We start from the raw sequence: 24,824 nt of genomic DNA on the forward strand, positions 1-24,824 counted from the left end.
CCCAGCATTTGGGAGGATTACAGTTGGAGGACAGTCTTAGCTACTACTTAGTGAGGGCCTTTGCAACTCAGTGAGACCCTGTTTCAAAATAAAGAATAAAAAACTGGGCTGAGGATGTAGCTTGGAGGTAGAATGTCCCTGGGTTCTATCACCAGTACCGCAAAAAAAAAAAAAAAAAAAAAAAAAAATTTAGGGCGATTTTATAAAATATGTTTTTCTGGATTCACAAATACTTATAGGATAAAATTGATTACTATCTCATCAATAAAATAGCAAGAACATTTTCCTAACATCATGAGCATGATAAAAATATTTATAAACATGTGGTTTCATGGTATTAATAAGTAATTCACAAATGTGTACATATATGGGAACAATAGCTTTAATAATTTAGCAGTATTATTCCAAATAAGTCATTCAAACATTTTAAATAAGCATTTTATATTTATGTATTTATTTAAATACATTATACCTTAATAAATACATAATCTGATGGTATAGACTGTGATGCTTATAAGTTTTCTGTTTGATAATTCATTATTTTAGATGTAATTATAACTATATATAGACTCTTAAATGTTACCTGAGTTTATGTGTAATATATCCCAATGAGTAATTCTCATAAAAATACACAATTCAAATCAAGCAAAACATAATCTGAGAGAAAAAGATAATATTTGTCTCATACAGGGGGGATTTCCTGCATCACGATACTTAATGTCAAGGCCCTGTTACTCAACAGGCTCCTTCCAGGCTCTCCCAATGAGTCTAGATGACAAACACATATATACATATATGTCATATTTTTCTCATCTTTAAACCTCACAAAAATGGTTTTGCTCCTAGGATTCTCATACCTACCTATGAAAAATAAGCATGATATATTTTTATAAAGAATAATAAAAACAAGTAATCAAAATGAGATAGAAAATCAATGCAAAAAGTAAAACACAAACAAAATAAAGCATTTCAGGTCAATCTTTTTCTTACCAATGAACTATATCTATATCCACAAGCTAGTTAATGTTTCTGGCCTTCAGTTATTTCATTTTTAAAATTGAACTTCTGTAGCCAATATTCTCTTAAGGTTCTCTCTGAGTTTAAATTTCTGTTAGTCTCCAGGAATTTTTGCTTTGATTTTATTAGTACTCCATTACCATATACACAGTGGGTTAGAACTACTAGGGCTTAAGAAAATTTTTATTAAATGTAAATTTAATATGCATCTTAAATTAAGACATGGAAGATTTGCATGGTCATTTAAGTTGATGACATCTATACAAAATTAAATTGTAAGCTAAAATCTTTCCCCCAGAGAAACTTAGAAAATCAAAAGCAAGCAATAAGTTATCATTGGAAATCAGAATAATAGGAAATGAAGTATCAAGCATTCTGTAGTCGATTTAACAATTTTCTTCTGTCCATAACTTTTTAATAGCTGATTACCATCATACTTTCTACAGATAAAGTCTCATAACTTTTTAGTTAGTTTAGACCTTCATTGTGTAAAATTTTAGACAAGAAAGTACTCATTAATTAATGTACCACTATTAAATAAAAGTGTTATAGAAATATTAAATGAAATTAAAGAGATATTATGTCTTGAGCCTCTATTTCTTATATTGGAGAATAAACATAAAAGGAAATCGTCCTATTTTTAGATGTTGTGAGAATCAAATATTATTAAAACTACAATAACACTCAATGTTTGTTATCCAAATTTTCAAATGTACACTTTTATATGTTCTGCTTCTTTGACTGAAATGTACATTTCTTCCTCTGAATTAAAACAATGTGTTCTGGCCGGACGTGGTAGCGCACACTTGTAATCCCCACGCTTGGGAGGCAGAGACAGGAGGATCACGCAGGTTTGAAGCCAGCCGCGCTGGCTTTAGAGACCCTGCTTCCAAAAATAAAAAAGTATAAAATAGGTCTGGGAGTTTAGCCCAGAGGTAGAAGGGCTTCCAGGAACCCCAGTACCACCAAAAAAACAAAAAAAAGTGTTTCTATTACCCTTACTATGTGTATGCATACCCTTTTTTAATCGTCTATTAAATTACCTGAACTCCATACATATGCATAAGTTCTTTTAGTATAATACATTTTTCATCTAATGGTTTGACCATGAGTATTATAGTGGGCAGTTATCTGATTTAATATTAGTTGAATGGAATGATTTAACCAATGAATATTTTTACACACATTTTCCTCATGGTTTAGCTTCCCCACATTTCTCATTAGCCTAAGGCTATTCATATTCCCTATTTCTATAAAAAATAACATAAAGCATTTGTTAAATAGAGATAGATAATATTTGATTAAAATAATTTCTAAAGAAGATGATAAAACTAGTAAACATATTTAAATTAAAACTAAGGATGTTATTGCTATGAAATTGGAATAGGTATTTATTCCCACTGGACTGAGAAATCAATTCTAGTTTTTCTAGCATTTAACTCACAGAGGAAAACCTAGTTAGTTACATCATCTGCAGTTTTCTTGGGATAAAAGCTGGCCTAGAGCTCAAGAATATTAATTTAAGATTGTGAGTCCTATTAAACTGGTTTATCTCTCAAGGCGTCTCATAAAAAGAGCTTCCTGTACTCAAAACCTTTCTGGTTTAAAGGTTCAATTTCCTGGAAGATATTTTATAAGCCATCAGCAAATAATTCTTTCTACTAATTCTAAAAATTTTTAATAACAGTGTAGAATAAAGAATTATGTGTTTCTTAATAGAGTACTATGAACATAGTTAAAAGGTAGTAATTGACTATTTAAGAGAAGGAATACCTGTGGATTGGAAAGATCATGTTGAAGATTAATCACATATTTTATTATATGAAATTTGACATATTTAAAAATAAGTACTAGATTAAGTTAAAGCTTATTTCAGAACAAGGCATATAATGTTTGTCAATAGACAATTTTATTTGTAAATATTTGCAACTAGTGTATAAAATTAGTATATGCAGCCAGTATATATATATATGTATATATATAATATATTAATATATATAATATACATTATATATTATATATAATATATATAATACATTACATATTATAATATTATATATATATATATATTATGAAGCAAGTATTCCTTCTTATTCATCTTTTTCCTCAGCATCTACTGAGATTCCTCACACTAAAATGTCTTCAATACATTTTTATTCCCTAATAGCATTAGGGAATACCTGTGCTAAACATTCGATAGTTAACAATTTTATCATAGAAAACTATACGAGAGACTTTTTAATATTTAGAATTTATCAGTGAGAGTCTATATAATTATATTTTGTTAGGAAAGTTTCTTCCTTTGTTCATTCCTTCCTTCCTTTATTGTATTTCTTTTATTTTTCCTATTATTCTTTTGCTACAGTTACTAATGGTATGTCTACGATATTCCCAAGAGGAATTGTAAACTGTACTATCCGTCCATATGTATAAAATTATACAACATGTAGTTGTACAATTTTAAAATCCATTTTTGAAATTTTAATTATTTTCAATATATACACATATATTGCATCTTTAAAAGTAATAAGGGATATGACATTATTGTTTTCTAGTTTACTTAGCATTTAAACATAAACGTAGATGATAAAAGGTATTTGCTCAAAACCTCATTCTCAGATCCCATACCTTGTCCACAATTGCTCCTGTTTCATCAGCCACATGGGATAAAGACTGAAAACTGTGGTTCTCTATGCATATTTGTCTCTGAGTATATTTGACATTCTGAGCATTGGGATATGAATATCAAGATAAGTAAACCTTTTAGTTGCTTTTTCCCAACATATTCTTCCCCCTTCTCTTTATTTTATTGTTTTAAAATATATACTACATTAAGTAGACAAATTTAAGGTGCACTTCCTTGTGAAATCTTGTAAAGCTTTGAAGGAAAACCTTTTTAAAGAAATTGTCTTAGTCCAGTAAGAAATGCTATTTCTTAAGTAAAACAGACATGAAGATGACAAACACATACTGATATCATTAGAGGAACAGTGATTGTGTTAAAGCAAGTGTTTCCTTTAAAGCAATGGAAACTGACAGCCTAGAATGAAATTGTTCTAGTCCAGTGAGTTATGTCAGAAGTAGATTCAAGGATTATATTGTACTGATATTTTCTTCAATCCATTCAGTACTTGTTATCTGCATGATTCCTAAAAATCAGGCAAAACATGGTAAGAAATGTCACTTTGGGTTCTTTTACTTAACCTTTATACAGAAGAATGTTACTACTTGATATATTTAATATCTTTTAAAAATTGATTTGATGTTCTAATTTAACATCATATTTTTTCACATAGTTCATAAAAACATTCATTTTGTTTCTCCAGAATGGAAGTGTTTTGGATCTGAATGAACAAATCATCCCATTCCGCCTCATCATTCTTCCTCCTGTTCTTTTTTTTTTTTTTTTTTTTTTTTAACTGGGATGCAACCCAGGGGCATTCTACCTCTGAGCTACACCTCCATCCATATTTTTAATTTATTTTGAAGAAGGTCTCATTGAGTTGCAAAGGGCCTAAGTAGCCGAAGCTGTCCTCAAACCGCTATCCTGTCTCAGCCTCCCAAATGCAGGGATTAAAAGCCTGTGCCATCACACTCAGCTCCTCCTCATGTTCTAAGCATAATTCTTTGACTGATTTAGAAATTTTATTACATCTAAGGTCAAAAGTGGAATCAAACTTTTTTTTGTTTAATAACAGGAAGAACAACTCAATGACACATTATGACTCCAAATCTTTGCAATGTGGAGACAATCCTGCTTCTCTGTCTTTGACAAAGAGACAATCTAATGAGTACCTCTCCCGTGAGGTCAAGAGTCCTGTGAGAGCCTAATACCTTTCCTGATGGTGGAAGGAGAACTTTCCAATTCTAACACTACAATATTCTTTCATCTTGAAAGCTCTCCTCTTCCCTCGTCCCTTTTCTTCCTTGCCTTTTGCCAATCTTCTATGACAAGGGATTCAGAGTTTTCTATTCTTGATGAGATCAGAAAAGCAAAAGTCTAAAAGTAATCTTTTTTTTTTTTTCTTCCCTTCATAATTGACAAATTCCTGGACTTGGCATAAGTTTAAACTGAAAACCTTTGCCTGTCAAGAAGTTTAAAGTAGCCGGGCGTGGTGGCGCACGCTTTTAATCCCCGCACTTGGGAGGTGGAGACAGGAGGATCGCGCAGGTTCCGAGTCAGCCTTGCTGGTTTAAGCGACCCTGTTTCCAAATTTAAAATATATATATAAAAATAGGTCTGGGAGTGTAGCCCGGAGGTAGAAGGATTTCCAGAAACCCCAGTATCACCAAAAAAAAAAAAAAAAAAAAAAGTTTAAAGTATGCACTCGTTATTTTCTGGAATCTAGGATTGATAATAAGGAGCCTAATAATTTCTTTTTCTTGATATTATGAATTATGAAGTCAGAATCATTTTTATGGTTGATTTCTGGGCCATTCATTTTAGATGTCATGTGTTATACTTCAGATAAATTATATCAATATATTTCTTATTTTTCTCTCCTTTCTTCTTAGTACACTTTTTTTTGGGGGGGGGGGTATTGGGGATGAAACCCAGGAGCCTTCTATCTTTGGGCTACACTCCCAGACCTTTTTTATACTTTATTTGGAAACAGGGTCTCACTACATTGCTGAGAGCCTCACTAAGTAGCTGAGGCTGGCTTTGAACCTGTGTGATCCTCCTGTCTCAGCCTTCCAAGCGCTGGGATTATAAGCATGTGCCACCACGTACGGCTCTTAGTACGCTTTAAAAACTTCCATGCCTGGGATATCAAACCTTCTGATGATTGAGTTTTTTCTATTATCCATTTTCCAATAGTTTAAATATAAATTTCTCATAGTGATTTTAAAAGTTGCATTCTTTTATTTTTTATTAAGGCTTTTTAATACTTAATTTCTGCAAACATTTTAAATTTAAAGATTTATCTATAACACTTTAATTTTCTATTTATATCTTTTGGCATCAGTGTAGATAAGCAGATAAATCTGTGTTATTTTCTGTTTGTTTTAAGCTTTTTCTTGGAAGATGTGTTATCAAATATATAATCATATATCTTCACCTTTTTTTCTTTCTTTTTTTTTTTTTTGGTGGTACTGGGAGTAGAACCCAGGGGCTTTTCTACCTCTGGGCTATACTCCCAGACCTATTTCATACTTTATTTGGAAACAGGGTCTCACTAAGTAGCTGAAGCTGTCTTTGAATCTGTGCAATCTTCCTTTCTCAGCCTCCCAAGCGCTAGGATTACAACCAAGCATCACCACCCCTGGCTTCACCTTTTTTTGTTTACCTCAAATATCTTAGGAATCTTTGTAGTTTATATATTAATATTGAGCAATAAATAGTGCTTTATGTATACAGAACATTTCTTAAGTAAACACTTTTAAAACTTTTAAAGGAAAACTTTGGCATAAATCCTCACTATGGATTTTAAAATGATTTCTTAGATATTCTGATAAACTCATAAGCAGCAAATTAATTAATTAGGAGGACTTCTTTAATAGTAATTGTGCTTCAATAGACATTATTAAGAAAATCAATATAGAACCCAAAGGATGGGAGAAAATATTTTTAGATACCCTATCTAATAGAAGACTAACCTAAAAGAGGTTAGTTGTTGCTGAGGAGGAGGGGGCAACAAACAGTGACTATTATTGGGTAGTATTTCTTTTCAGTATGGCAAAAATATTACTAATTTAATAAGAGAATAGTTGTTAAATTCTGTGAATATATGCAAAACTCCTGATTTAGTATATTTTAAAACTTAATTTTATAATATATGAATTTTAACTGATTTGAAAACTGGACCAAAACAAAACAATCCTTATTATGTATTTTGTATACAGAGTGGTTCCTGGAATGTCACACATCCACAATAAAGCCATTATGTTACTGTTTTTCAATATCTCCTCAACAGATTTTAGTGAAAATGGTATATTTTAGTAATTTCTTATTCAATGTGATATAAAATGTGAGAGAAAGAGATATAACTTCTAAAATGTCATGTTTTGAAGACAAATGATAAAACGCAAACTTGTAGCCCATTGGAAGATTTGGGATATAAATTAGTTTAATTCTCTAGACAGATGCATAGCTCCCTTGAAATCATAGAGTTAATATGTATATAGGACAGACTCAGTAAGGAGTTAATAGGCATATAATTTCTATGCCATTTTATCTAGACGAAGGAGCTTTCTTTATTGGTGGTTGTGAAACATTTTAAACCACATAATCATCTTCAGCAATTAAAGAACTCATATGACTTGCTCATAAATTATAAAGTTTTTTCATACAAATCAAAGACAAAAAGTTATGTAGATAAAAATTCTTTGAGTGTTATTTGTTAATTCATCAATTTAGACACAAGTTCTTACTATTTTGTCCAGGCCAGACTCAAACTTCTGAGCTCAAATGATCCAGAGCCTCCAAAGTGCTAAAATGTATTTTTATGCAACACAATGTTTGTATAAATTTTACATTAGAGTCTAGCTCATTGCTAGAATGTACAATATGATAATCAATATTCAAATCTGTAATCCTGCTGCATACCATAAGTAGGCACAGATTACATGGCAAATAAAATAGAACATTCTAGTTTCTGAATACATAGAAAAGTGGATCAAACTATTGGTTGATACTTAAACCCGGTCCTGATGATTACACTGAATAGAAAATCATGATATAATATATTTGAAAAACTAACATCTAGACTGTAAGAATAACTGAGAAAAATAATCAATTGTGACTTCCAAGTAAAAGAAAAAATTTGGGAACCTAGTTGGAGTCAGTATCTTTGGGGAGAACTTGATGTGTGCTCTTTTTACCACCCATTTTGTTGCATCTCCACAGTTAGGCAATATAATCAGTGCAGGGGCAGAGTTGCCAGAGCTGGGTGACATCAGAGGCCAGCTTAGACGAGGAACTCCTAATAGCAGAAGCAAATAAAAATGAGGGTCCTGAATATTGCCTATTGGCCTTAGCTGTCAGCTCTAAAGTTGGGCATTAAACACAAGATAAAACTCTTAAAGATATTTTTGTGAAAGTAGAGATGAATCAAGATGTGTTTCTGAGGAATATATTTTAAGGAAAACATCATATAAGCTGGGTAAAGTATGTTTACTGGATCAGGGTTTTATGTACAGTTCTATCATACACTACTCATTATTGTAGGAAGGTATAGAGAATATCATATGCTTTAGTCCTTTATTCTATTAGCCAGAATATATCTGATATACCTGCATGAGCCCTGAAAAATAAAATTACATATTTAATTTGCTGTATCTATTGTTTAACAGAATTAGAAAAGAAAGAAAAAGAGTGAAGAGAAATTTTAGAAGATGGAGAGGAGGACAAAGAATATGAAGAAGAAAAAGAGTAGGAAAGAGAAAGATAAAGTAGGAATAGGAGGAGTGATAGCAGAAACAAGAGAAGAGAGAGTTGGAGTGAATGGGAGGAAGAAAGAAGTATATTAAGTAAACAAAAATAATATTGTATTAGTATATAACCTATAATACATAGACAATTACTTTGGAGGCTCAGATAGAAGGGTTATAAGTTTGAGGAGAGCCTCAGCCATGTAGCTAGAGTCCCAGGGGCCTAGCAAGACCCTGTTTAAAAACAAAAATTAAAAATTAAAAGGGAGTCAGGGTATAGCTCAGAAGTAGAATGTCATGTGTTCAATCCCACATACCATCATTAAAGAGACAAATAAAAATTTGAAAGAGCTGGGCATGGTGGCGCACGCTTGTAATCCTAGCATTTGAGAGGCTGAGACAGGAGGATCATAGTTCACAGCCAGCCTCGGCTACTTAGTGAGGTACTTTGAAACTCAGTGAGACCCTGTTTCAAAAAATAAAGAATAAAAAATAGGGCTGAAGGGTGTAGCTTGGGGGTAGAATACCCCAAGGTTCCATTCCCAGTACTGCAACAAAAGAAATAATTGAAAGAAGAATAATAAATTGCACAGATATAAAGGAGAATATTCATACCATAAAGAAGAAGAAAACAATTATGATAAATTAACATGAGAGTGAGAAATGCAAAAACCAAAATTAATTGAGATTGACATTTAGACATGATATAAACATTACAATACATCCAGATTAAGCAGTTAGTAGCCAACATTTAACCACAATATCCTGCAGAGTAGATTGGATAGACAAATCCCACTATTTACTCATGGTACCACTGATACATTGTTCTTTCTTTAAACCTTTATAACCCTCTTGCCCATACATTTTTCAAGGTGGAATTAATCAGAGGCTAAAACAGAGAACCTTTCCTATCTAGCACTGTAGAAGGTGCCACATTAAATTTCCTCAGTTAACACTAACAGTTTCTTCCTCTTGCCTATACTTTCTTTTGCTTTCATATCAAATATTGGATGTCAGATTGTGAAAACATCAAGCACATCTTCAGTCCTAGAAACTTTGATGTCTTTAATATTACTTTACAATTTAATCCACACTGGTCAATGAAGAAAATTTTTAAGAACTTAAAAAAAACACAATTTACATAAAACATTGACAATTTATAGTACTAATATTGTATACTAATATACATCTACATTATCAATAAAATGTTTCCAATAATAATATCAGTACACTAAAAGATCTTACCTAGACCATGTCTATGGGTTGACATTGGTGGTAAGACGGTCCAAGTCTTGGTTTTGGGATTGTAACATTCGACAGTGTTCAATGTCTTTAATCCATCTCTACCTCCAATTACAAAGAGTTTGTCATCAATAACAGCTACACCAAACTGCAGCCTCCTTCCATTCATCATTCCTGCCTGGATCCACAGATTAGTTCTGAGGTCATACTTCTCTATGGTGGTAGCTCCTGACAAAACATAAAATCAGATAGTCACCAAATGAGTCACCAATTGCAACTAATCGAATGCCAACTTTGCAAGGCAGTGTACAAATTGGAATGTGAAAACACTCCTACCACATTCATTTTGCTTAAGGAAAAGAGTGTCAGAAAAAACAAAGGGAATAGCAACTAAACTACTTTGTTTTCTCTTCTTGCTAGACACTAATGAGCAAAATAGACACAAATGTTCAGCTTGTCTAAATGATGTAATGGTCTCAGGCTAAACTATTGATTCAACAGAAACGTTGGGCAAAACACATTTTTGTCAATAGGCTTTAAAGCTTTTTTTTAATCCCTGTTTTCATTTAAAAACTGTAGTGTATTATCTGCTTGAAAGTATTTGTGATACCCCTTTCAAAGAACTAAGTTATGTGTGTTATCTGTATAACTTCTGAAAGTAAAGGTAAGTTAATTGAGTAAAGTATTACCATGATTATTTTTAAAATTTGTCTTATTCCTTAAATAAATGGAGGTCTTAGAAATCTAAGATATTGAAGCAAATAATTACTGTGCTTTTTTAACCTGGTTTATAGTGATCTTAGAAATAGCTTAATAATATAACAGCAAAATGAAATGTTCTTTTATCCTTACCAATTATGTTATAGTCTTAAAATATATTTATCTACAAGCTTTTTATGTAGCTGGGCGTGGTGGTGCACGCTTGTAATCCCCGCTCTTGGGAGGCTGAGACAGGAGGATCGCATGGGTTCGAAGCCAGCCTCAGCTACTTAGTGAGGCTTTCAGCAACTTTGTGAGACCCTGTTTCCAAATAAAATATATAAAAGGTCTGGGAGTATAGCCCGGAGGTACAAAGCCTCTGGGTTCCACCCCCAGTACCACCAAAAATAAAAACAAACAAACAAACAAACAAATAAATAAAAGCTTTTTATGTATATATTTGAAAAATGGTAATTCTAGTTAGAAACAGAAATTGAAAGAAGAAGTAAGCAAATTTCTGGTGAGACTTGTTCAGTGAGTTTAGCAACTCAATTTACAGTGATAATATTTGCCCAGAACAAGTTTACAAATGTTTAGATGATATAATATAGATAACAAACACAATCTTGCTTCAGTGTCTGGTCTTATTCAGACTCTCATTAATATTTCATCTTCAATGATTAAACATCCTCAGGAGAACCAACAAATTTGTGTACTTTCACTTAATACACTGATGATCTATTTCACTTAAAATAAAAGGTTGCAAATCTAGGGAAAGCATTCCTCTAGGGACTCATTTATTTTTTAAAATCTAACAAGCAATGAACTAAACAAACATAGACATTTTGCTAGCTGAAGCTTTTCTAATTAAAATGAAAGTGATACAATTTATACCCAACTTTCATTGAAAAGTAGCAGAACAATAATAGTATAGATGCTGAGTTAGATGTATTAAATCTGCATTCTGATGTTACTAAAATAAAAGTTAATTTTCCTATATAGCCAATTTTTAAGTAGTATGAAAAATATTATTTTAGACAGATAAATTATGCTCACAAAACTACATGATATTTTTATTAAGATATGTAATATTTAAGCAAATTTGTTATTTGTTTAATGTTTTTATCCTATTTTATATTGAATTTTCATTCCACTGTGTACATATAAATATGACAATAACTATACTGTTGAATACTTTCAAAGTAATAAATACCAATGGTATTGGTATCATCTGAATGCCTAAATAAAAGTTAAAACCCATTTGCAGGTACCTGTGTCTAACTATTGACAAGTGATGGAAAAATGAAGGAATATACCCTAATTCTAATGAATCCAATCCCTTTGGATTCATATGGTGAATAAGAAACTATTTGAACTGAATTTGTGTTAACACTCTAAATCTTTGCTTAAAACCTTTGCAGGGAATGTGAGGTACAGCTATGATTACCAGAGGAAATAGCTGGGAATGGATAAAATTAATATTTCCAGAGAAACAAAATGAATTGTTCTTCATTTTTTTTGCTTTTATTGGTGCATTATAGTTTCACATCATAATTTAATTCATAATGATGGGGACATACAATCACACAGCACTTGGTGGAATTTCCCCTGGCTCCCATCCCATTCCCCACATCCCCATACAAGGTATTGAGATGGGTATTGGTATTCTCACATATGTACATAATGTCAGAGAAAGTTATTCCTGCATTGATTCTCCATCTCCTCACCTCCCTCCCCAGAACAACCTTTCTTGCTTCACTGGAGTTTCTCCTCCATTATCTGTAATCCCTTTTATATCCCGACTAATCCCTAGCTTCTGCACATCAAAGAAGATATATGACCCTTCACTTTCTATGACTTGCTAATCTCACTTAATGTAATGTTCTCAGAGTCCATCCATTTTTCCTGTAAATGATATAATATTGTTCTTCTTTGTTACTAATAAAGGAAATGTGAAGAATATATACAAATTTCAAAACAAGTTAGACATGTCACATTTCAACACATAACAGAATTTTTTCTAACTTTGCTTTTCAAAAAGGACCTATTCCATTTATCCTGAAGCTGCCAGCAGTAATTAAAACTCAACCCTGTCTTTGTTCTTCAAAATAGAAACAGTATTAATTCCCTAAAAAACAATATCTCAAATTTACTACCATAAAAACCAAATAAAATTGTTAAGGAGGTCAGACGTCAGAAACACTGTAAAAGCAGGTGTTGGCAGGCTATGTTCTTTCAGGAAAATTAGTAGAAAATTATTTTCTTGCTTTAGCATCTTCTATAGATTATCCAACTTTATTGTGGTCTCCTTTTCAGTCATCAAAGGCAGCAATATAAATTTCTCTGAAATTGATCATTGCAATTACAATATTCTTAACCAAGCTTAATCTGACAATATAAACTAACTAAATAAATATATTTATGCTAATGTCAACTTGTTAGTACTATTGTTTCACAAAGTTAATATATATCTTGTTATGTAACCTAATATTCTCACAAATTCTACAGATCAGGACATGAGCATTTGAAAGAGGATATTATTTTGCCTATTCTAGAAATCTAAGCCTATTATTACTCTACTCTTCTATTATGTCATTATAACATGAATATAAAAGTTATAAAAAAGAATATAAAAAAAGAAAAGGTATTTGTATTTGTAGAGCTTATTTATTCTAGTCAGTGTATTTAGTCATGTTCTAATTCAGTCACTGTGCATGGTAAATATTTCATCTACTTTTCATAGTCCCAAAGTTCAGCATATTTTTTTCCTAATAAAATATATTAGCAATATTTCTCAAGGAATATCCTTATCAATGTATTTTATTACTTGTTTTTATACACCTTCCAATTTTATAACCAATCTGTGAGTGAACTGCTATTTTCTTTTTTTATAAAGCATACCTATTCACTTGGTTGTTTCTATGTAAGTAGAAGGACAAAGCCATTCTGTGTAATGTTAGTCTTTGTTCTTTCTTAAAATAAAAACAATTATTGTCATTAAATAAATTAAAGTAACATAATGAATACGAGTAGATAACCATCATGGTAATTAATAACTTTGGAAAAGATTCAAAAGGAAAATTTATTTTAAGATTGTTGAGATGTGGGTATTGAATAACTTCCAGATAAATTTAAAGTTTGGCTACGCAGCAATTCTCAGAGGTTGACTTTATAATTGGGGTGCTACTTTGGTGGCCTTCATGACATTATACCTTGATAATATAGTGATTTCTCTAGTTAGTGATAAAATAGAATATCAGAGATATTTGGAACATGGACAGAGATACATGAGAAAGAATGCAAGAGGTCTTCAGGAGATGGGAGCAGTCCTTATGTACCACTCAGCAAGCACTTGGTTCTACAACCAGAAGGAAAGAATGAATTCTGTCCACAATCTGAATAATCTTGAGAAATGATCCTGAACTCTGTTTAAGAGTATAATATACTAATACTTCAACTTCTTTAAGATTGTGAGACCTGCTACCCCAGACTACAAACCTATAGAAATCTGAGCAAACAGGTTAAAGTTTTTATAAGCAACTACTTGGGAATTTGTTATAGCAATAATGTTAATTCAGCTTGACTTTTTTTTTTAATTGTAAAATACATTTTTCAAATCCAATAGTATAACTAGAAGGTATTAGATATAATACAAATTAAAAGATATTTTCCTTGAAAATATAGACACTTTTCTCAATGTTTAAAACAGGGAAAAAGTGGTCAAGATGTTAGGAAATGCAATTCCGTGTTTCTTAAATGTGTTCCTTCATACTAAGAATTGTTATTTTGGTAAAAATAATGGTAGGAATTAATGCATTAACATTTAATTTTACATTACAGATGGATGGATTTTTTCCAATATATATAATTCAAATATTTAGTTACCTCATTTATCTTGAACACAGCACAGAATTAAGTGATAAAAAATTTTTGAACTGACAAAATAGATGTCACAAAGGTCCTTACAAAGAAGATAAAGTGCTTCTATTCAACTTTAGAAAGGCCCTCCGGTCTTCTCACAAAGCCCTCTTAGTACAATTTTAATGCAATATTAATAATCTCAGTTACCTGACTTCCAAGCCTTTTTATAAACCCATAAATTAGGTGATCTTGGGCAGCTGAAAGCAGTGATAGCTGACATCAAGAGAGTTTCCAGGGGCAAAATGCATTAGTTGAACACAGAACAATCATTTATAGCTATTCACTGAAAAAAATCAAGTTATAAAATGTCTAAAGAGCTTTATATTTCAGTAATAATGGTGATTTTAATGTCACCAATTCATTAAGGAAAGGTTAAATTATGTGAGACATATTCTTCTTATGAAAGTAGCAAATATTGAGAAGCATTTTGGAAAAGAGATACCTAAAATGTAAGACCCTTAAGCTTTAAAGAAATCATAAATATAATCAAATACTTGTTTCTTGAATCTTTCATAAAATGTACATCTTATTGATTTTATAAAAAATAATAAAATACCAATGCAATTTCTTTGTAAAAATAAAAATCACTTAGATTATAAAAAGAACTATTTAATAATAGCACTACCATGAGTAAATTATATAAAAATAAAATCAGAGAGTTAAGTGCCAGTATTAGATGAAAAAAATTTAAATTTTTATAACTTAAAACTACCAAGATATTAGATTATTTATATTGGGAATTATTATTATAGCCATATAATTATAACTAAATAATAACATTTTACAAGTTGTTTGTGAAATTGAGCAGGATTTGTTTTGAAAATTAAAATGTAAAATATTAGGAAATAATATTTGTAGCCTCTTGAAAGCATAGATACTGGTGAATGAAAGAAAAAAAATAAGTATTATGACCATTTGTGTCCAGTATTACAGGCTGTATGGCAAAAATACATGTTTTTTTAAGAAATGTAATAAAAGAATTTACCAAGAGCTGTAAGCATGTATGTTTACATCACATTGAACCTAAAAGAATATACCAAGAGCTCTATGAACCTCATAACACTGAACCTCACTATGATGTATAATTGCAATGCAGTGACAGCATCATTTAATAAAAGAAGAAAATGAGGTCCATTCATCTCCACCTAAGTGATAGACTTTTGAAAAATACATTTCTTTTCTTTTACATAAATGAGCATGTATGTTCACAAAGATGTAGTGCCTGAAGGGTCTATGAAGGATCCACTAAAGTTTACACATTTCAAAATGAAAGCTTACATTAATGCCACTTTAGGTGAAAGGATAGTGACTTCTACTTATCTCAAAATCTTTTACTTAATATTTGTCATAGAAGTAATTCAATGTAACTCTCTTATTTGTTGCCAGAGAATAGCCACACATTGGAAGATTAAGATTTAGTATTCATGAAACATATGCAAAAGCTCTGTGAGACTTATTCCTCTCGACATGTACAAAAGAAGAGTTAAAATAAAAAAAAGTGAGTAATTACTAACATTTCTTGCACATTCACATACTTTTTGGCCACAAAGTATGTATCGAACAATCAAGAATTTGTAATAAATATCATGGGCATTTCATCACAACATGATATTTTCTTATTGAAACTGCATTACTGGACGTGCATACAGGATTTATAATGATGTGATCCAAATCCTCTAACATGTAAGAGGCAAAATAGAGTTATTATCAGGTTCATTTCAGAATAATTTTACCTATACAATTAACTTTGAGCTATCCTCAGAAAAAGTACCAGAGGTGGTTACCTTTTGAATAATCACTAAGATTTACCAGTTTCTAGTGAAGATAAGCATTTGAAAGGGAACCTTATTAATTAATCACCTCCAATGGTTCATTATTCACTTGACAGAACCTCCTTTCTTTTGTGGATAATGCATTTGACTTTAAGGGGCTGAAAGTCTCTGCTCAACAGACTCACTGGGAAAGATATAAAACAAATATAACCAAACACATGAACTTCTTCCCTCTCTCTAAACAGTGTTGAGGAAGCTGATAGCCTGACTTAACTTAGTTCTTCCTCCTGGACCCTTGGGGAAATATGATTCTTCCATAAAATATCCCTTAGCAACAACAATAAATGGATATCTCTTCCAGAAGATAGTTCTTTTATGTGAAAAAAAAATAAAACTTGGCTTTGGATGACAAGATGTTCTCCATGTTTTTGAGTTGTTTCTGTAGCTTTGTGCAAACTGGTGACCTTGAACTGGTAATCTCCAATGATACACTTCAAGTCAAAGAAAAAGTGCTGAATTGGAACCAAAGTGACTGAGTGGAGTTACTGAGGCAGACATCAAGTAGGGTAATACTAAAAAGGGCAAGGATAAAAAAGAAATAAGGCTCCTTTATACTGCTTTACTTCAGAAAAGTCACACGGTTTTTTAAAGTTATTTCAGCTGCCTAATTGCAAATGTTCAGGTTTCTTTGACACAGAATTGTAAGTGAATCAAAGTGAATCATTTTCTTAAAGCCATAAGGTGATTACTATTGAGTTTAATGCTTAAAAAGTTATCTAGTAATAGAATGGCAGAAAGGAAAAGCAGTGCTGCAAAAGTTCTTTATATTGTGGCTTTTCTTCTTCAAGCCAAGAAAGTAAAAATCAGGTTGAGCTGGTTAATTTCACCCAGACATTTCTCTTTCTATTTTGTGCCATTCAACAATCCAAATCATGATGCAAAGAGAGAGAAAATCAGAATAAAAATATCTGGTCTAGTCCTTTAAATAGAGAAGAGAAAAATATCAGGATTTTATCCGTGACATTAAATAATGTCTTAATCTAAACTATATAAAAATATAAGACATGTTCAGAATGTGGTAAAACCATAACATGCTTGTAAAATGATTGAATTATGCTAGGTAATTACATTTTTATTTTATAGTTAATAATTAAGAATTTTGTTCATTTATATCTTTATTCATTTTCTTTTCATCACATTCTATTATAGCTGCATAAAGAAAACTTGTTTGAGTTCCCATGAAATATTTAGGTAGGTATATCTGATCAGACATATGGCTGTTAATCAAAACTAATAATTGATCTTTGGCTGCAACTAGCCTGTCAACAAGAGGGTAGTGCAAAGGTGTAAAAATAAATTGAAGCCAGGGTGGTGGCACACAGTTGTAATCTCAGTACTTAGGAGACTGAGACAGGAGGATCACAGGTTTGAGGACTGCCTCAGGAACATAGTGAGACCCTGTTTCAAAATATAAAAAATAAAGTATGGGGTGTGTAGCTTGGGGGGTAGAATGTCCCTCAGTTTAATTCCCAGTACAAAATGAAAAAAAAAAATAGAATTGAAAATTGTTGGAATAGAGATATTTTTCATTTGTCTTTACTTGTCTGCTTAGTTAATTGCTACCTAAAGAACAGTTCCTGCTCCTGGCAGCTTGACCTGCCACCAGGGTATCTGGCATTTCTTTTACTAGGCTCTTTTTAGTATTCACAGGTATCATGTATAAGGTGAAAAACAGAACAATGTAATAATGCAATTTTCTTATTTTTCTCCACTTCATTCTCAAAATAACATCAATTTGAATGATTCTCAGGTTTTAACTTGCTTTATTCCTCCTTTGAAACTAAATATTCTATTATAAAGGCCTTAATCACAGCCAGAATGACTCTCCGTTAGCCTAATGTCATTCTTGGTCTAAGATAGGGCACTGTGGCTTCTTTGTGTCAAGAAGAGTGTAGTCCCTCTCAGATTCTCAGTTCCCCTTCATATAAATCAAGAGGGATGCTTTTCATAAATTTGGGCCTGTAAATCAAACTTTGCAGTGACTGTCAGCCCCACATCCTGACATTCCAGTCCTGTTTCTTTATGTTAAGCATCAAAATTTAGTACCTTATTAAATACATATAGTATTCACTCTCATGATTCTGATGTGCATTAATTTTGGTTATTACTGCTTAGTTAAATAACACTAGTTCCTCAACTACAATGCTTAGACTTGAATCACCACAATAAATTCAACAATTCAGTCCAAAAATTTCCACTTCATAGATGTACATAATGATCAATAAATTATTCTGTCATTTTTTCAGTCTATATGTGATTTCATTACATTCATGTATTCATTTTTGTGCTCTTGACTTTCTAAATATGAACTCACTATAATTTTACACACACACACACACACACACACACACACACAAAATTGACTAGCAAAGGTATAAATGAAGTTTCCAAAGTAAAAAGGATAATGCTTTAAGTACAATCTGAACAGAATTACAGACTTTCATATCAAGTTGTGTGAGGGTTGACACCGGCGATTTAAACTCATCTGAGTGTGTGTGTGTGTGTGTGTGTGTGTGTGTGTGTGTGCATGCGCATGCACACATGGGTGTATATATTGCTAGGGATTAAATTCAGGGACATTCTAGCCAGGCTTGGTGATGCACGCTTATAATCCCAGCATTTGGGAGGCTGAGACCAGAGGAGCGCAGTTCTCAGACAGCCTCTGCTACTTAGTGAAGACCTCTGCAACTCAGATCCTGTTTCAAAAGAAAGAATAAAAAAAAAAAATAGGGCTAGGAGTGTAGCTCAGAGGTAGAATTTCCCTAGGTTCCATTCCCAGTACCCCACAAAAAATTCAGAAAGATTTTACCTCCAGCTATACCCTCAATCCTTTTCATTTTGAATCTTTGTCTCACTAGGTTACTGAGAATCTTGCTCCACTGCTGAGACTATCCTGGAACTTACAATTTTCTGGTCTTAGCCTTCCAAGTACTGGGATTAGAGACATGTGCTACCACTCCCGGGTGGCATCCTGTGCAGGAGATGAAGCATAAGGGTGCTCTTGGTGCCTCAAGGAATGCTCTCAGGTGGATAAGCATTAAGATCAGGATGTTGCCTGTGGTGTGACATTATAACCATGCTCAGGAACTTCCCACTACTACTGCTGATAAATTAGATTTGGTCAAATGAATATGACATTTAATACCACATACTTCCTAAATATATGGATTGGTGGATTACTTTCTTCTATAACAAGAGTTCTAACACATTTTTTCTTTCCTGTAAAGGATATGATAGTAATATTCATTGTCTTTGTGGGTCACCTTGTGCATTTATTTGTTGCAACCATATGGCCAGGACGCAAAAGGAGCCAAAGAAACTAGGTAAACAAATAAGCAAAGCTCCATAAAACTATAAAAATTTTTTCTTTTTAATTTCAATAAATGCAAATTTTATCAGGAAATTATTTATTTTTTTATTCTTTCAACAATTTTAAATTTAAAAAAATTCTAGCACATAAAATTTTGGAAAACTAATGGTAAGCTAGATTTCGTCTACAGCCCAAGTGATGTGTCCGTGTATGTTTTTATCACTCTGTGGTAATGAGGATTGAACACCATTACATTCTACCTTTCAGTTACATTCCCAGCCCTTTTGTCTTCCCATTTTTTAAATTTAAAACAAGTTCTTACTAAATTTGTTGAGGGCCTTGCTAAATTTCTGAGACTGGCCTCAAATGACCCCCTGCTAAAGTGTGGGGAGCCATTAAGGTTTTCGCCTAAAAGATTATTTCTGACTCAGCTGACTGTCCTTTGCCCAGAGTCAACAAGGTTTTGGGTCATGGAAAGTTCAAAGTAAAAGGTCTGAGAGAAGATCAGGTGGTGATGGCATGAGGGTATTGATTGACCTCTCCGCAATGTATGTACTTTGGATCTGTCTTTATTGTATTCAGGTGGTGATAGCACAAGGGTGTTGACTGACCTGAAACTGTATAAATACCTCAAGAGAAATAAACCCGGAATTGGCAGTAGATATATCAACCTGGGAGTGGACTGGCGATCCTTCCATGCTTGAATTGCAATCCTTTGAATTAAATTCTTAGAATTGAATTCTTTCATCCTCACTCCTCTCTTCAGAACCCGTACTTTTACCAGCATTAAAGTCTCCCAAGTACTAGGATTGCAGCCATCATGTATCACCGCTCCTGGCTTGTTTGTGTCCCTATGAATGTGCCTATGATGTATAATTAGAATGCATAATAGAGGTACCAAAATAAAAATAAAAAACCCATTAAATAAAATATTCAAACACAATGAAAATGACAAATATTAACTGGTCAAATAAAGCAAAGAATTCTTCATTGTGTGTGTGTGTGTGTGTGTGTGTGTGTGTGTGTGTATGGTGCTGGGGGTGAAACTCAGGTGCTTTTCTACCTCTGGGTCTATTCCAAGACCCATTTTATACTTTATTTGGAAACAAAGTCTCATTAAGTTGCTGAGAGCCTTGAGAATAATATAATATATGTGAAAATAATTTATCTGTACAATTTTTATAAAATACACAAGTCACTTATATTTATAATAAATATTTGCTATTTTAAAATCATGATAATTGCCGGGCGTGGTGGCGCACGCTTGTAATCCCCGGGCTTGGGAGGCGGAGACAGGAGGATCGCGCAGGTTCGAAGCCAGCCGTGCTGGTGTAAGAGACCCTGTTTCAAAAATATAAAATAGGTCTGGGAGTGTAGCCCGGAGGAAGAAGGGCTTCCAGGAACCCCAGTACCACCAAAAGATAAAAATAAAAATAAAAATAAAATCATGATAATTAAATTTATTTTGACATGGAATTTTTGTTGTGATAAAATTTAAAATGCAATGACTAATAAATATACTGAGTTTAATATCAGTCATGCAAAACAACTGACATAAGTTTGCATATTTTAACTGAACTCATTTTTTTTATATTTTTCTTTTATAAAGGACTTTGTTTAAAAGTCAAACAGTTTCTGTTATGATCCTAATTCTTAGCTGGATTTTTTTCTATTAAGTCATAGAAGACTCATCTCCATAAAACAGACGAGTAAGTGTAAAAAAAAGTTTCAAGCAATGATAATAAACATCATAATATTTCAAAGATATCACTGTGACCACCATTCATTTGAGTCAACAGTTGGTTGTCTTTTACATTTATGTGTCCTTCTTTTGATATTTCTTATAATGTCTCAAAAAATAGATAATGCTATTATTCCCATCTTGCATATGACAAAGACTAACATTTAGAATATTCATCTTGTTAAAGCTTACAAGGCTCACATAACTTTTTAAATTCAGTAAAATGATTAAAATATCAGGCAACTAAAGGTATATGAGGCTGTTGGGAGGAGTTAGGCGCTAAAGTTAGGATTAAGCCAAAAATCATCAAATAATAAATTCCTTATTTCTTATATTTCTAAATCCTTATATTTCTAATAAACACATCATTATATGAATTTATAATATTCACATGCAAATCGAGAGATCATTTTTAAAGTTTATAGCATGGAAACCTACTTGGGTTTAGTATTTTGTTGGTGATGATGATATAAAATGAAATATTTAGTTTTCCATAGTAGTATGAGTTTTATTATAAATAAGTAAAGGAATGTGCAATTCATTCTCCATATCACATAGATGCTAAGAATTTCTAAGGCCTCATCATTTTCACTTCTCCCCCTTCTTGCTAACTCCAGAGAAATTGAGTTTGGCCTCACTTTCATCATTGAACTAGTTTTTCTTCATCTCCCTTTCTCAGCAGTATGGTTAAATTTCTTTAGTAATATAGATAGCTCATATGAATCCAATGCAGTAGAATAAATTAAGTGTTCTTATTCACTTCAGTATTTATTTATGAAATTCACTCTTGCTATTATATCATCTCTTATTGGGTATATCATTTTGTGCATATATTATTATCTACAAGTGAGTGTTTATATTTCTGAAACTAATTAAGTGCTATGTGTTCCTAAAAGTATTCTTTAAAGTCAGGAGCTCACATGTAATCTTTTGAAAATGTTGACATAAAATAAAAATACATTATATACTTCTGGTTATGGAAGAATATTTAATATGCATAAAATTAAAAAATCAAGGGTATGTAACATATAAAATATTACCAGTAGAAAAAAACCATACAAAAGCAAACAGATTTGCTAATAACTAAGCAAAAATAAAATGCTAATTTTTAAATTTAGTGATATATTGGTATAGATTCAAATAAATAAGGAAATATTTGATGTGATTTTTTGCAAGTTTCTTTTTTGAAAGGCATATGCCTTATAATATCAGCACATGTATCTTTTAACTGTAATGTGCAATAACAAAAAATGTACTTGTATTTGACTGATCACTAAAGCTTTATTTATATTAGCTGAAACTAGAAATATTCCGTCTCCATTAACAAGAAAATGGATAAACAGATTGCCATTAAGTGATAAAATGAATGAAGTTGTGATAAAAATTACTCAGATGAAATCCAGAGAGATTTGGCTAACTGAAAAAAGCCTTAAAAATATATTAGATTTCACTCATCTGAAGATAAATAATAACTAAAAAGAAAAAATTCAAAAGAGCGGTGGTAGCATTTGGATGTGCAGAAGTGAGAGTTGACTGGAAAGCAATATAAGAAAACTTTTGGGGTCCATAGATGTATGTGACTATTAAAACTCACTTAGAGGAATACCTAAAATTTGTGTATTTCACTTAATATCAATGTAGCTAAAAATTTATAAGAAGATAATACAATCTAGCTAGTAAGAGACATGCTGATGGGGTTAAATTGAAGTGTATTCATAACTACATATTCAAAATGCATTTAAAATAATGGAGGAATTGAAATACTGGAGATATGATAAAATTATAAAGCATAATAATAGCCATATAATATCAATGAGTATATGGATGCCCAGTGAATTATTTTGAAATTTTATAGATTCAAAATTTTATATGTTGGTCAAATAAAAATTATTAAAAACATTTTCACAGGGCACGCCAGCTGGGACCCGGGTCGCGGGACTCTGGGCCCCGGCCGAACTGCGCGTAGCACGCCAGACCCCTGGAGAAACTGGACCCAGTAAGACGCTGGGATCTGGGCGGGGGTCGCGGGCTGGGCACGCCAGATGGGGTCCGGGTCGCGGGACTCTGGGCCCCAGGCCGAACTGCGAGTAGCACGCCAGACCCCTGGAGAAACCAGTCCCAGTAAGACGCTGGGTTCTGGGCGGGGGCCCGAGCACAGGGCACGCCAGCAGGGGCCCGGGTCGCGGGACTCTGGGTCCCGGCCGAACTGCGCGTAGCACGCCAGACCCCTGGAGAAACCAGGCCCAGTAAGACGCTGGGATCTGGGCAGGGGTCGCGGGCTGGGCACGCCAGATGGGGCCCGGGTCGCGGGACTCTGGGCCCCAGGCAGAACTGCGAGTAGCACGCCAGACCCCTGGAGAAACCAGGCCCAGTAAGATGCTGGGTTCTGGGCAGGTGTCGCGCGTGGGGCACGCCAGCTGGGGCCCGGGTCGCGGGACTCTGTGCCCCGGGCCGAACTGCGAGTAGCACGCCAGACCCCTGGAGAAACCGGGCCCAGAACAGAAAAAGATAAAGAAAAATATCGGAGAGGTGGTAAGAAAGCCGTTATGGATGCCAGGACACTGGAGATGCAGACAAAACTTATCTAAATGCACTGGAACTTATGGAAAAATTCGCCGTGAAAGAGGACTGCTATTTCTCTATATTGGTAAGAATCTCAGACATCACATATAAGGAGAGAGTTTAGCGGAGACCAAGGAGAAATGCGGTGTTGAAAGAGTTCTCTGCGATGGTGGTGGAGACTTGTATTCAGGAGAAGCAGAAACCGGATCTTACCAACTTTATTTTTTTGGAGAAATTACACCAAATGTCGAATGCTACCATCACGCATGCTTAGGAACACTGGACAACATTCAGAGTGGAAAAAGAGCCCGGGAAGGATTTGAAACGGTGGAGGCAGTGGCAATGCCAGTGGTCAATATTCGGGGGAGGCAGAGATCTGATACATTACAACTGGAACCTTTGAAATAATAACCACAGAGACAGTGATCGGAACCTGCTGAGGGGTCAGGCGGGCGCCGGGGCCAGTGGCCGACATCGGAGCTTGCTGTGAGGCAAGGCCACTACTGAGGCCTCCGTGGCCAGGATTGGAACCTGCAGAGGGGTTAGACCGATGCTGGGGCCAGCGAGGCCAGCATTGGAGCCTGCCATGATACAAGGCTTGTGCTAGGGCCTCCGAGGTCGGGTCCGGAACTTGCTGAGGGGTTAGGCCGGTGCTGGGGTCAGCGAGGCTGGCATCGGAGCCTGCTGTGAGGCAAGGCCAGTGTTGTGGCCCCCGAGGACGGGACCGGAGCCTGCCGAGGGGTTAGGCCGGTGCTGGGGCCAGTGAGCCTGGCATCAGAGCCTGCCATGAGGCAAGGCCGGTACTTGGGCCTCCGAGGCCAGGATAAGAGCCTGCCGAGGGGTTAGGCCGGTGCTGGGGCCGGTGAGGCCGGCATCGGAGCCTGCCTTGAGTCATGACCAGTGCTGGGGCCTCCGAGGCCGGGATCGGAGCCTGCCGAGGGCTTAGCCTAGTGCTGGGGCCAGTGAGGCCGGCATCGGAGCCTGCCGTGAGGCAAGGCCGGTACTGGGGCCTCCGAGGCCAGGATAAGAGCCTGCCAAGGGGTTAGGCCGGTGCTGGGGCCAGCGAGGCCGGCATCGGAGCCTGCCTTGAGGCATGACCAGTGCTGGGGCCTCGGAGGCCGGGATCGGA

At 34.1% G+C, this 24,824-nt stretch overlaps 1 protein-coding gene across 2 annotated transcripts in view; it reads right to left on the reverse strand.

Annotated features, from left to right (window-relative positions):
- The window catches only part of KLHL1 (kelch like family member 1), a gene marked incomplete at both ends in the record, with an annotated part of 325,168 nt that overhangs the window by 77,034 nt on the left and 223,310 nt on the right, over positions 1–24,824 (reverse strand). For both annotated transcript variants that reach the window (XM_080690084.1, XM_080690083.1), the window contains one exon: positions 9,634–9,858. In XM_080690084.1, the coding sequence (XP_080546210.1) occupies positions 9,634–9,858 (225 nt within the window). The remainder of the gene's footprint in view (positions 1–9,633; positions 9,859–24,824) is intronic.

Source organism: Muscardinus avellanarius (genome assembly GCF_963383645.1).
Source record: "Muscardinus avellanarius genome assembly, chromosome: 2".
In the NCBI taxonomy this organism is placed as follows: Eukaryota; Metazoa; Chordata; class Mammalia; order Rodentia; family Gliridae; genus Muscardinus; species Muscardinus avellanarius.